The sequence below is a fragment of the Eptatretus burgeri genome, chromosome 2 (assembly GCF_056783735.1).
Source record: "Eptatretus burgeri isolate ZD-2024b chromosome 2, Ebu_testis_v1, whole genome shotgun sequence".
Lineage (NCBI taxonomy): Eukaryota > Metazoa > Chordata > Myxini > Myxiniformes > Myxinidae > Eptatretus > Eptatretus burgeri.
Genome location: NC_140962.1, coordinates 138,191,906 through 138,205,402, shown reverse-complemented (window position 1 = coordinate 138,205,402; position 13,497 = coordinate 138,191,906). Strand labels below are relative to the sequence as shown.

Here is a 13,497-nt window from a genome sequence, read left to right as displayed (position 1 = left end):
ATTCGCCTTAGGGCCCCCCTGTGGTCGCCTTGCGGGCACCTTGAGGCGACCTTGCATCTGCCTTGAAAATTCTATGGCCGCCGCAGGGACGCCCTAAGGTCACCGTGCGACATCAAATCAAAGACCGTACGGCACCCCCACGTTTTCAGTCTCCACTATTTCTAAATACGCCGTGCAGTTCCCGAAAAATAAAAACATATCTGACTGCTACACTGTGTGACCGTGGAAATACTGCGGCCGCCGTATAATTGCTAGTGGCCATAGATTTTGGAGACCCCACGGCCGCCGTGGCAAATGTGACTTCGTCCTTAGGCCTAAGCAAGCATCCTATTGTTTTTGAGGTCAAAAAGTCAACAAATTTGTCAAATTTCTAAAATCCTCAATTTTCATCCGATTGACTAGAAATTTGAAAAGGATTTTCATATCAAGGTTACTGAATTCAACCACCAATTATTTATGAGGTCGACCTCAGCCAAAAGGTCAATATTGGCCAAAGGTCAACAACTAAGCTGGAATTTCTAAAATCCTCAATTTTCATCCCATTGACTTGAAATTTGAAGAGCAATTGCAAATTTGGTCATTGAATTCAACAACCAATTATTTCTGATGTTAAATTTGTTTGATGGATTTTACAAGCGTCATGCTCTGCATGACGTCTTCTTGTTATTCCATCTGTGTGCAGGATTTCTCAAAAAGTTGTGGACAGATCCGGATGCAATTTGGTGGGCAGGTTCAGTGTTTGATTAGGCCAAACTATTTAGATTTTGGTGAAGATCCGAATCCGGATCCAACTATGAGAATTTTTAAACTGATTCTTCACCATTGAGAGATCGGACCAAAAACGATATATAGCACGATATCACATAAAGTTCTGGACGGATTCAGACGAAATTTGGTGGATATGTTGGGTGTGTGACAAGGACAAATTGATTCGATTTTGGTGAAAATCTCTACCCAGATACGAGAATTTTTTTTTTCGCGATTCTTCATCATTGGCTGATAAGGCCAAAATGATGTATAGCATGGTATCTCAAAAAGTTATTGACCAATTCAGACGAGATTTGGTGGATAGGTTGGGTGTGTGACAAGGACGAATTGATTCGATTTTGGTGGAAATTCAGATGTGGATCCAGATACGAGAATTTTTTCAGCGATTCTTCATCATTGGGTGACAAGGCCAAAATGATGTTTCGCACGCCATCTCAAAAAGTTATTGACCAATTCAGACAAAATTTGGTGGATAGGTTGGGTGTGTGACAAGGACGAATTGATTCGATTTTGGTGGAAATTCAGATGTGGATCCAGATACGAGAATTTTTTCAGCGATTCTTCATCATTGGGGTGATAAGGCCAAAATGATGTATAGCACGCCATCTCAAAAAGTTATTGACCAATTCAGACAAAATTTGGTGGATAGGTTGGGTGCGTGACAAGGAAGAATTGATTCGATTTTGGTGAAAATCTTTATCTGGATCCGAGAATTTTAAAGCAATTCTTCAACATTGAATGATAAGGCCAAAAAACGATATATACAGCACGGCATCTCAAAAAGTTATGGATGGATTCAGACGAAATTTGGTGGATGACTTGGCTAGGTTACAAGAACAAGTCGATTAGATTTTGGTTAAGGTCCGAATCCAGATCCGGCCTCTCAGTGGGATCCAAAACGTAAACTGTTCAACCTGGCGGAGGTATGTGCTCTACCGAATGCTGTTGCAGATGAATATATTTTTGCATTGACCATCGAGGATGTACAATCATAAATCACATGTAGGTCAAAGCTTTCGTGGACGTCGGTGTACTTTTCCGTGAATCACAAGGACATGAGCAGACAACGTACGGGGATACACGTGGCATATGGGATTTGAACCGGGATTCCAAACATCATGAGCCATCAATTCAGATGGGGTCCGACCCATGTTGGCAAATTACATGTTGACGGTGACAAGGCTCCCACCCAAGCAGGCTGTCCACCATACCTTAGGCCGACTGGACATCAATACTCAAGGAAAATAAATTATTTGCCCAACAGGACGGTGCAGACGTTTAGTATGGGTTCGATTCCCGACCAGACCAGACGAGACGATGAACTGCTGGATTGGTGTTCCACAGGAAGGGTGTAAAATCACAGTGTGCTGTCCCTCGTTCGTTAAAGATCCCACCTTTTATTTATTGAAGGGTCGGCAAGCCATCACCGGCCCATTGAACAAATTACAAATTTGTGTCCAAATCGGCTGCCGAAGCTGTTAGGGTTAGGGTGATCCTAGGTGGGTTTGCCATTGCCTTCCCGGCGTTGTTCGTCCGTGCTCGATCTTTTCAAGTGTTTCGTTGGACATTTATTGAAGTCTTTGTTGGGACTCGACCGGGCTTTGATCCACCGACCTTCTCGATGGTTCGCCGTGTCCAGACCTCTCAGTGGACACTGAATAATCCCTTTGGACTCGGTCTTTGTGCAGACAGGGACTTGAAGACCCAAAGATTAAACGTTCCCATGTACCGACGACTCAGATCAAATGTATTTTGGAAATGTTTGTTCAAAATGTATGACGGAGCAGCCTGAACCCATTGGGGTTGTTATTTTGGGTAAATATACGAAGGAGGGGGGTCCAGGGAGGGAGACTCGTATGTTTTCTGTTCACGTTTTTTTCTGTGGGGTTGTCACCAAAATAATGTTGCTCTGCGGATGTCGCCATGATTCTTGATTGCGACGAACGACGAACGCGGCTCGAGACTGGGTCGGTCTGCCGCGTCATTCATTGTACCTGAGAGAAAAACTGAAGAAGCAGAAGAAGAAGAAGAAGAGAACGCTAAAAATTAGTCGTGAAGAAGAAGAAGAAGAAGCTGCCGATGCGACAGGAGACCACGTGTTGCCGCCATTTTGTCTTTGTCCATTTTTCCGAGCGTTAAGCACCAGGCGGCGCTCGCGCACACCTCTCTCCCCCCCCCCCCCCACAGTTTTCATCCTCGTTTTGCATCTTTTTTTTCCTCATCCTTTCGACGGTCGACTCCTTCCGCGTCACGTTCCTTTCGTGCGCGTCCTCGGTCCGGGGCGCTGCCGTCTTCTCGGCGCCGCTTCGTAGATGTCTACATCGCCCCCGGGCAAGCGGCGCTGTCTGCACCCGGTCTCCGGCGGCACCGCGGACACGGCGAACAGGCTGTCTGCTCACAGGCCGCACCGGGACGCGGTCAGTGTACGTCGCCATTTTCCCCCCTCTCGCCCGGTCGCCGTTCCTTCCCGCTCCACCCACGGCCCTGTTCGTCCGCCTCTTCGAGCCCACAAACCTTCAGGGGTTCGGCCATTCGAGGACAACACGTTTCATTGTGTTTGCGGCCTAGCTCGAAACAAAGACGGGCTTTTTCCTTTTGCTTTTCCTTCCCGTCCGTCTGTGGTAAAACGTTCACTCGAACCCGTGTTTGGATGTGTCCTGTGTCGCGACACGAGGCGTTCGTCGTGGGGATTCACGGGATATGACCGGGATCTGATCCCGACCCGGGAAGGGATTTCGGTTTGAAGGATTTAAATATTACGTACGGAACTTTTGACGAGTCCTGGGAGAATTGCGAGGATTACAGGTGTTCAAGGTAAACCCCTTGGGAGGTTCGTTTGTGTGGGACTGGGGAGATGAAGGTCTTGGGATTTGATGATTCACGCTGGTGGGTGGGCGGGGCGTGTACGTCACTTTGGGGGCGGGGCGTGTACGTCACTTTGGGGGCGGGGCGTGCACGTCACTTTGGGGGCGGGGCGTGTACGTCACTTTGGGGGCGGGGCGTGCGAACATCTCAACGGGGAAGTGATTTGCATTTTGTAATCGTCGAACTCCGAGCCGATGACTGAGCAAAACTCTGTGCGGAACCAGGTGACGGGTCCATCAACAACGCTTGGACAACGGCGCTCTACCTGCCCCCCTTTCCCCCGCACTCTGTACTCTCTATAATTACCTTTCTCTGGATTATGTACCCCCCTCACCTGTACCGTGTGCTCGCCCCCAGCCCCCGTTCACCTGTACCGTGTGCTCGCCCCCAGCCCCCGTTCACCTGTACCGTGTGCTCGCCCCCAGCCCCCGTTCACCTGTACCGTGTGCTCGCCCCCAGCCCCCGTTCACCTGTACCGTGTGCTCGCCCCCAGTCGCCGTTCACCTGTACCGTGTGCTCGCCCCCAGTCCCCGTTCACCTGTACCGTGTGCTCGCCCCCAGTCGCCGTTCACCTGTACCGTGTGCTCGCCCCCAGTCGCCGTTCACCTGTACCGTGTGCTCGCCCCCAGTCCCCGTTCACCTGTACCGTGTGCTCGCCCCCAGTCGCCGTTCACCTGTACCGTGTGCTCGCCCCCAGCCCCCCTTGCCCGTCCCGTGTGCTCGCCCCCAGCCCCCCTTGCCCGTCCCGTGTGCTCGCCCCCAGCCCCCTTGCCCGTCCCGTGTGCTCGCCCCCAGCCCCCCTTGCCCGTCCCGTGTGCTCGCCCCCAGCCCCCCTTGCCCGTCCCGTGTGCTCGCCCCCAGCCCCCCTTGCCTGTCCCCTGTGCTCGCCTCCAGACCCCTTGCCCGTCCCGTGTGCTCCCCTCCAGACCCCTTGCCCGTCCCCTGTGCTCGCCTCCAGACCCCTTGCCCGTCCCGTGTGCTCCCCTCCAGCCAGAACTCCGTGTGCCCTCGTGCACGTCCCGTTGACCCTTTTTTTGTGTTGGGTGGTACTTTGGAATGTGGTGTTATAATCTTCGCTATCTTTCCAACTTTACTAAAAATGTTGTTTTGTACTGGGTCGATACGTTTCACAGTTTTTGTGTTGTTTTTGCATGTACTGTGAAAAAGGGGTGCCATGGTTATTATTTGTGCATCACATTCAGGAAATGGCAAAGAATGGAGGAAACGAAACAGACATTGACGAGGGCTTGTATTCCCGGCAATTGTGAGTGTTTGAATATCCAGGTGTCCTTTGAAGTACGGTATTTGTGAACATGATGATGGTTCACACGCATTCCTGACGGGCTTGTTTTATCATGGAGTGAATGCTGATTTGGGGAAGGGGGGGGGGAGGAGCCCTGCATTTCACATCGTCCTTGCAGATATGTACTTGGCCATGCTGCCATGAAGCGAATGCAGTCGTCGGCAGTCCTTGTGTCTGGGATGCGTGGACTCGGCTTGGAGATCGCCAAGAATATAGTCCTGGGTGGTGTCAAAGCTGTCACGGTGCACGACCAAGGAGTAGCTTCCTATGCTGACATGGCTTCCCATGTAGGTGATAGGTTTGTTTGTTTGCGTTTTTTGATGCATTTGGCAAAGCTCTGATTCCTTTTGTTCAACTGGTTGGGTCATGTGATCTCACATAAATTTTTTTTTCCACAATGGCAAGATCAGCCATCATGCATGTCATGCTCGTTGTTGCTGCATTGCCCCACCAAGCGCGGTACAGCAGAGTGGCCAACTCCTTGCCGTTGCAGTTCTACATCGGAGTGGAAGACCTCGGGAAGAACCGAGCCACCGTGACTCAGTCTCGACTTGCTGAGTTGAACTCGTACGTGCCCGTCAATGCTTACACCGGGAAGCTTAACGAGGACTTCCTCACAGACTTCCAAGTGAGTGGAGAGGGTGCACCGACCGGTCTTGGAGCTGCACACCTCTCTGGCAATGATCCGGTGTTGGTGGTTGGCGATGTTGGTCTGTTTTGTGTTCCCATCTGACTGAGCACATCGAGAGGGCAGGAGAGGGCATTGCATCTGGGTCCATCTGTTTTGTCCGTCCATCTGTCCACACAACATGAATATGTCTATGTACTATTGAAATGATGGTGCATAATGATGATAATGTGAATGATATGTCTTTATTACATATTAATGCAATGTTACTACATCTATTAATTACGTCCCATTGGAACATGGCACCGTCTTAATTTTGTACTCGTGCAATGTTAGTATGTTTATTAATTACGTATTGGAATCTATTAATTACAGCTGTTATTCATTATGCAACACACAAAACAAGTCCTGGCAAGGGTCTGCGATGACGACAATATAAGTTATTAATGTTTGCTTGTTTCGTGTTGGTGTGTGTACTTTAACGTACCACTAAAATGCTGTGATGCTACGACACACTCGCATTTCAAAATTCAGACTGTGACGTGCTGCGTACAACTGATGCGTTGCATGGGACCTTGGCGGAATAGCCTTGTGTCGAGGTACGCAAGCTTCTCGCTGAGCTATCTCGTCTTTGTTTGAATCCCGACCCAGCTCTAAATTTTTCATCCCGGTGTTTCACGGGCAGGATGAGTCGTCGGTGTGCGTGCTGTCCCTCGGATGGATGTTAAACTGGGCGTCCCATTTGCCGGCATTTGTTAGTGGGCATTAAAAGATCCCACGGTGTCCTTCGTGAAAAGTACACGAGTTGTCACGCAAACAAATTCCAACTCACCTTCAGGGGGCACTGCATCAGCAGCGCAGTCCCTCCCCCCCCCCACCCCGAGCAATGAAACCAGGAACCGTCTGCTGCATGAAATGAATGAATGAGTGCACTTCATTCATCGTTTCTGCCACGATCTCCTTATAAAGGAATTCCACTGCAATGTGAGAAGTGTTATTGATCAAGACTGTTCCGTACTGATCCTTATAGGTTTAGAACTCCTCTCCTCTCCTCCCCTCCCCTCCCCTCCCCTCCCATCCCCTCTCTCCTCTCCTCTCCGTTGTATTGATTGGTAACTCTTTCTGTCCATGTCCTTCATACTTCACCCTAAAAGGTGGTCGTGTTGACAAACTCCACCATGGATGAATATCGTCGAATTGGGAGCATATGCCACTCAAGAGGGATCAAACTTGTGCTTGCAGACACGAAGGGCCTGTTTGGGTAGGTATTTGACCCCTGATTTTCACATACATTGGGCCTTCTGCTACTCCGATGTTGGCGCTGCAGGTTTGCTGTACTTTCCACAGGCATATCTTCTGTGATTTTGGAGACGAGTTTGCGGTGCTGGACACAAATGGGGAGCAGCCATTGAGTGCCATGATATCGGCTATCACCAAGGTCTGTGCTGGGATTTGTGTTTTGTGAGCTTCGTTTGGTTATGGCACCATTTAAGTTGTTGTTTTATGAATTTGCATAGCTTGTTTCTCAAATTGCTTCCATACATTCACTGACAGACGTATATGACAATGAAAACTGTTCCTTTGTTAGTCTTTATTACCCTCGCCGGAGGAGAGGATATTGCATCTGTTTGTCTGTCCACATAGAACTTTAGTGGTTGTTTTTTTTTTCCACAACCACTTGTCAGATTGAGACAAAGTTTTCACAACTGGAGTGACTAATGTAGAATGTTATAATGATGATAATTTATTATGAAGAAGGGAAGAAGTGCTTCAATCAGTAAGTCTTAATTTTACATTTGCTTGTATGGGCGGGGGAGGAAATCAGTCTCTTATTTTGGACTTTTGGGGCTTAAGTCAGAAAGTTTTTTTTTTGTTTTTTTTCCCCCTTTCCCCCCATTCATTTTAATGGCTGCCTCAGAAACCCCATTAATCCTCTACTCATATGAGGACCCGGAGGAGTGATGTAAGCGACATTTTTTTAAAACGTCAGAAATCCAAGTCAAAGTTTGCGCAACTTCAAATGCTGTAATTTCGTTATCGTTATAGATAGAAACATCATTTAAAAACCACAAGAATCCTTGTTTCAAGCCGAAGCTGATCATGTAATGAGGGGCAAAAAAACCCAGTAGGGTACGAAATTTTACATTATAAACGGGTGGTTTACATGTTAACCAAAGCACTATTTTCCATGATTGTAGTGAAGTACAATACCAAAAACCTATTATTACTGGTCATGGAAGGGTAACTGTGTGTTATGGTAGTGCCAAAACTAGTTATAGTTACGAGAAGAATGGTAATAATAGTTACGCTGCACCACGCCACCTCCCACAAAGGAAGATTGCCTCGGGCGCTTACAACATTCCTCCTCGAAATAGCATCCAGCCAGATGTGGCTGGCGAGACAGCGCTTGTGAAAGTTTTTTTCGCGAGACTTTCAGCCCTATTTCGGGTGGAGTTTTGGTGTAAGGGATGTGCGCTGATGATGATAGGGGAAGGGTTAAAATAGTGCTATATGGCATTAACTCCAAAATGGCCGATGTGTCGCTTACATCACTCCTTGCAGCGCCTCGTATGTAGAACGCTACATCTGATTAGCATGAACATTTTTGAGGGTCATCTATGGATAAAATGGTCCACAGAAAAAAATTTGATGATGTCATCGGTCACATGATTCGGCAACCATATTGTTTTTAAAAAAAAAAAAAACCTTAAAAAAATCTTTTTTTCTGAAGTGACTGAACAGATCGAGGCAAAACTTTACACGTATGACCGCCTATCCATGAGGAATAAAAGGTTCACACATATGATGTCATATGTCACATGGTTTGGCAGCCATTTTGGATTTATTCTAAAACCCATAAAAATCTTATTCTCTGGAACGGCTGGACAAATTGTGGGGAAACTTCACACAAATGTTCCCCAAGCCTTGGGATGCCTGGGTATTCACGAATAATTGCTAAGTCACATGGTCTGGTGAAGCCTGGTGTTGGGCTAATGGTTCGGGTGGTGGGCTTGGGATCCTCGGATCCTGAGTTCAAATCCCACTCGACTATTGAATTAAAACCAGATGGGGTTTATTCTGCCTGTCATCCTTCCGAGGTCGGCAAAATGAGTGCCAGCTTGCTGGTATCCTGTGTAGGAGTGGCGACCCGTCCAGGATTGTACCCACTAGCCAAGGAGACTACTTGGGCAGCACCAACGCTCTACACGGTGTCTGGTCCCAATGGATGGATGGTCTGGAAGCCATATTGGATTGAGCGAAAACCTTTAAAATACCTTTTTCTCTTTAACCGCTCGATCAATCGACGTGAAACTTCACAGTTATGATCTCATAGTGATGGGGAATATATGTTTTAAATTTCAACTTGATGGGATGCCTGGTCTGGCAGCCAGAGTTATTTAAAAAAAATTGTGATCTGGGTTCTTTTAAAAAAAAATTTTTATAAGTTATTTTGTTATTCATTTATTTATTGAATTTTGAATAAGGCTCACTTGGCTGCATGTGGATGGGTTTGAAGCTTGAGGAGTAGCAGCTGAAATGTGAATCCGATCCAGGTTCCTCCTGATGACTTAATCTTTGCTTTTTGCTTGTTTGGGTTCCTTCTAATTACTCCAATGCAGGACTGTACCTATTTGGTCTTCCTATCGGGTTGTCACAGCCGATGATCTTGGAAGGAAGCATTGCAGATTTGAATTGAATTTATTTTAATCGCATTCTAAAATCAGTTTAATAATAATAAATGCCATGGGTCAGGGTCATGTGTCCGATCAAAGAGGGTGAGGGTTAAGGTCATCAAAGCGGGATGTCTTGGTACCCGGTCATCACTGCCAGCAGTTATAAAGTGGCAGTTCTAGTTTTGTCTTATTAATTACGTAACAAACCAGCAAACAAAATACACCACAACAATTGATTGTCAATTTCCTTTTGGAATCTGTCTTAAAAGTGTCTTGGCCCTCGCCAGGCCACAAGTGCAAGTATAGGCATGAAAAGTCGGGCCCACAACACCAAATCCATTGAGGTGCGGTGGGGGTGGGGGGGGAACAATTGAGGGGGAACACAACACCAAATCCATTGAGGTGCGGGAGCAATTGATTGGCAGTTATTTAATTATGCACTTTTTTTTCAGGAACAGTTCGTTATCAGTGCTGCACGACAAACCTAGAAGAGCGCTGCTGTTGTTGTGAATAAGGCGTATTTAAATAAAACATAATGCGGTGGTAAATAGCACTTTCTGTCATGGCGGTATCTAGGGTTCAGGAGTTGTTTCCTTTTGCTTCCTGAAGGATCCTTTGAGTAACCCTGGACACAACATTAAATAGGAGGATTTCGCTATGGCCATGAAGCACAGTCGAGTGTGTTCACCCCATCTTGAACGCTGTTGCTGTGAGAGAAATGTTGAGGATCTTGCAATTATTTTTTGTGTTTTTAACAGGGTCAAAGGCTCGTAGTGTAGCTGCCACACACGCACACATCTCGCATATATGGAGATACTAACGAATATACGAGACACAACACAGGATTGTTAGACTACATCACTAGACAGTCAGCCACTGAGCTTGGGGGAGGGGGGGATGTGCCATCACTTCCCGGAGCACTCTGGGGTACCAGCGACACCACAGCAATTATGCCGCCTTTCTCATCGCGCTCCGTAGGGCATTTCCTGAGGAGTTTCCTCCTCCCAATGGATGCCAACCTATGGGGGGTTGTCTATGCTCTTAACCTTTTGAAATGCTGAACGTCAAGCAAGGAAGCAGCACATGCAATTTTTCAAGTCTTTAGTATCAAGGACGCTCTAGCCATTACACCACCAAGTCTGGTGTAACGAATTGGCTATCGGTGAGTAATAAACCTACAAAAAACCAGATGCCACACCAATTATATTCAACAAATGTAAATGTTGCATCAAAGCTTGAGAATTATGAGGGAAATGTCTGAGAGGGGTATCTTTCCTTTTAATTTTCCGACAATGCAAGTGTAGTATTTGCCTTGAATGATCACACGCACTCCGGTTGGTTCGCATTATATTGTAACAGCCGCCGATCTTTCCAGTTACCTGGTCCGAATCCGGAGGGTCGCATCAAAGCGACCACGACAGTCGACCGCTTCAAGACCTCCCTGCTGGATCTCCATCTGACAACCGTGTTACCGTACAGATTGGAAATCCTAAAGCAGCACAGTGCTGTGCCGTTATGCATCACGTGACTGATGTAATCTCAAGCCGAGCAACCTAAATCTTGTGACTCGATCTTTACGCGGTGTAGAGACCGGGACCAATCGTCACCTTCATGTGTCATGAGACACCACCAAATGAAGCCATCACCACAACCAGAATTTACCTGACACCAAGTCAGGTTTGTTATAACAAATGGCAAATTGCAATGGGAGAGGAAATTAGAAGGAAGCAATGCAGAAAAATGGTATGTATTAATTAAACCCCTTGACCCTCCATCTGATCATATGCACGCACAATATAACGACAAACGGGTTTCTTTAATTACTTCTATTAAGACCTCATGCACACATGACAGACACACACGACAGAGAGGGAATGCTGACAAGACTGAAAGAGTTGACGGGCGAACCCGATAGAGTTGGTGACTGCCCACACCAGGTCCGGTTGCTCTGGCTTGGAATGGGTCCACCGTGTTTCACAGCTTGGTTTGGAAGGAGAGGGTGCGGCTCGGGCTGGGGGAGGTGTGACTCGGGCACAGCAGCACGGTCAAAGTCCATGGCTCTGTCTGAGCTGATTCCACACATCCTCTTGTATGCTCCCCGCCAAGTCCTCTCCCCCCTGCTTCCACCTGTGCACCTGCCTTTATTACCCTTCCACCCCCCCCTCCACCCCAGGTATGTTGCCCATGTCATGTCTTGCCCTCCCGGCTCGCTCACCATTGGCCTGGTGGGTGGAGTGACCCTGAGCTGACCCGCACCTCAATGGATTTGGTGTTGTGGGGCCGATATATATATATATATATATATATATATATATATATATATATATATATATATATATATATATATATATATATATATATATATATATATATATATATATATATATATATATATATATATATTTAGTTTTTTCCTGCCTATACTTGCACTTGTGGCCTGGCGAGGGCCAATACACTTTTAAGACAGATTCCAAAGGGAAAAACATTAAATAAAAGATGAAAAGGGATGATCATTTTTCAATACGTGCATGAGGAGGGTTGATCGTGTCTAACTATACATAAAAGCAATACATTTGTAATATCACATTCAATTACTTCCATGTTTATGCTGGACAGTCATTAAAGAAATAGCTATGCTGCTTAAAGCATCTTTAACCCCTAAAAGTCATTTGCAGAACACGGTGTCGTTTGCAAATTTAAATTTAAAAGCTGCATATTGTACCGTTGAAGGAAACTTGCAGCAAAAATATATAGCCGTTCACTCTTTCGGTACTTATAAATATGGGAAAGTCCAAACGAATCATGGTGCACAGTATGTGCTGGAGCGTATTTTAATCAACTTTACAGTCAGTGTGGTGCCTCCCACGCTGTTCTGGACTTGGACATCTTTCTTATTATTTATTTTTACAGGTTCTAAGGCTTACGGAGGAGCTATTACATGTAGAAAACACCGAACTTAACTTCATATGCACAGCCGGTGATCTTGGGGGAAGTGATGTAACTTCCCAGAGCAGACGAGGTGCCACCGATGCCATCTTGTGACGTCGCTCTTCTCTCCGTATTCACCGTGGCGTAGTCAATCCATGCTCCATCTAAATTCTGAGCATTGAGCGAGGAAGCGGCACCATTTTGAGTCTTCAGTATGACTCTGCCATGGTAATAATTGAATTGCTGACTGCCTACATTCAAAGCAGGCACTCTAACCACAATGTACTATGTATTTCAAAGTGGTACCGATTTAGTAATTGTAACTGCAACGGTCTGACTTGGTTTATCGAGGGGATCATGGCGAGTTCGGCCCATTGAGACCGTAGAGCACACCTCCACTTTGCAACAGTTTACTTCTAACTCCTCATCTGAAGATTTGGATCCAGAAGAATTTTCAGAATTGTTACTTGCTGATCCTTCAAGAAAAATGTCCCCCAGGAGTTCACATCGATACGTTCATATGTCATGTTCGAAATTCTCCATTTTTTTTTAATTCCACCATGACTTCTACCTTTTGTGCTCGGAGCTGAAGCCGCAGCTTTGTCACATTGCTACCGTCGCCATGTAACCGATGCGCTTCATCTCATTAACTCTCAGGCTGAGGCAAGAAATCGATTATTTGTCCTTCCACCCCCCCCTCCCCCTCCTGTCCGACCTTTAGGGTACCCCCTTTGTGACATGATATAACAGACCAAAGTCTTTAGTATGGCTTTGTCTGGGTCAGAACTGAACTGCTGACCTCGTTTACATTTCTGCAAAAAAAACAAAAACAAACCTCAATTGTTCATAAATCCCATATGACGAGCCACTTCCTGATGAGATAATTTCATCTCCTACTTTAAAATGTTGCTCTTCCTTTCTGTGAAAAAGCTTGTGATTTACCTCATGAAACCCTTTGGTATAGCTCTATCTGTGCTTGTGTGTTGATCTATTATTAGTCCCCTACTGGTTTCACCTGAAGGGACTAGGTTTGCTGTCCATCTGTCCATCCATCCGTCCGTTCCACCTGTGGTTTTTCAGACTTTTATTTATCCCCCCCCCCAATAGTCTTTAACATACTCACTGAAACTTCGAACATGGCTTTATCATTATGAGTTACAGAACAAGTTCGAGTTTCCTGGCGTTTCGTCAATTTTTAAAGTTATGCCCTTTTTAAACTTCGAAAATATCACATATTATACACGGGTCGGTGTTCAGCTGCCCTGACTCCACCCCATGAAAATCATGCGCTGCCTTTGCATGAAGCAGCACAGATCGGCAGGCCTCATGCC

General features: G+C 46.4%; 1 protein-coding gene across 4 annotated transcripts in view; it reads left to right on the top strand.

The window, feature by feature from the left end:
- The first annotated feature begins 2,933 nt into the window (after positions 1–2,933).
- The window catches only part of UBA1 (ubiquitin like modifier activating enzyme 1), a 62,987-nt gene continuing 52,423 nt past the window's right edge, over positions 2,934–13,497 (top strand). Inside the window, exons 1-6 of one of the 4 annotated variants that reach the window (XM_085871455.1) lie at positions 2,934–3,185; positions 4,836–4,897; positions 5,055–5,223; positions 5,430–5,564; positions 6,719–6,825; positions 6,912–7,002. In XM_085871455.1, the coding sequence (XP_085727581.1) occupies positions 3,081–3,185; positions 4,836–4,897; positions 5,055–5,223; positions 5,430–5,564; positions 6,719–6,825; positions 6,912–7,002 (669 nt within the window). In that variant the 5' untranslated portion in view covers positions 2,934–3,080. Of the gene's footprint in view, positions 3,192–3,560; positions 3,583–3,779; positions 3,858–4,835; positions 4,898–5,054; positions 5,224–5,429; positions 5,565–6,718; positions 6,826–6,911; positions 7,003–13,497 lie in introns of those variants that run through there. The other 3 variants (XM_085871454.1, XM_085871457.1, XM_085871456.1) reach the window with 3 other exon arrangements.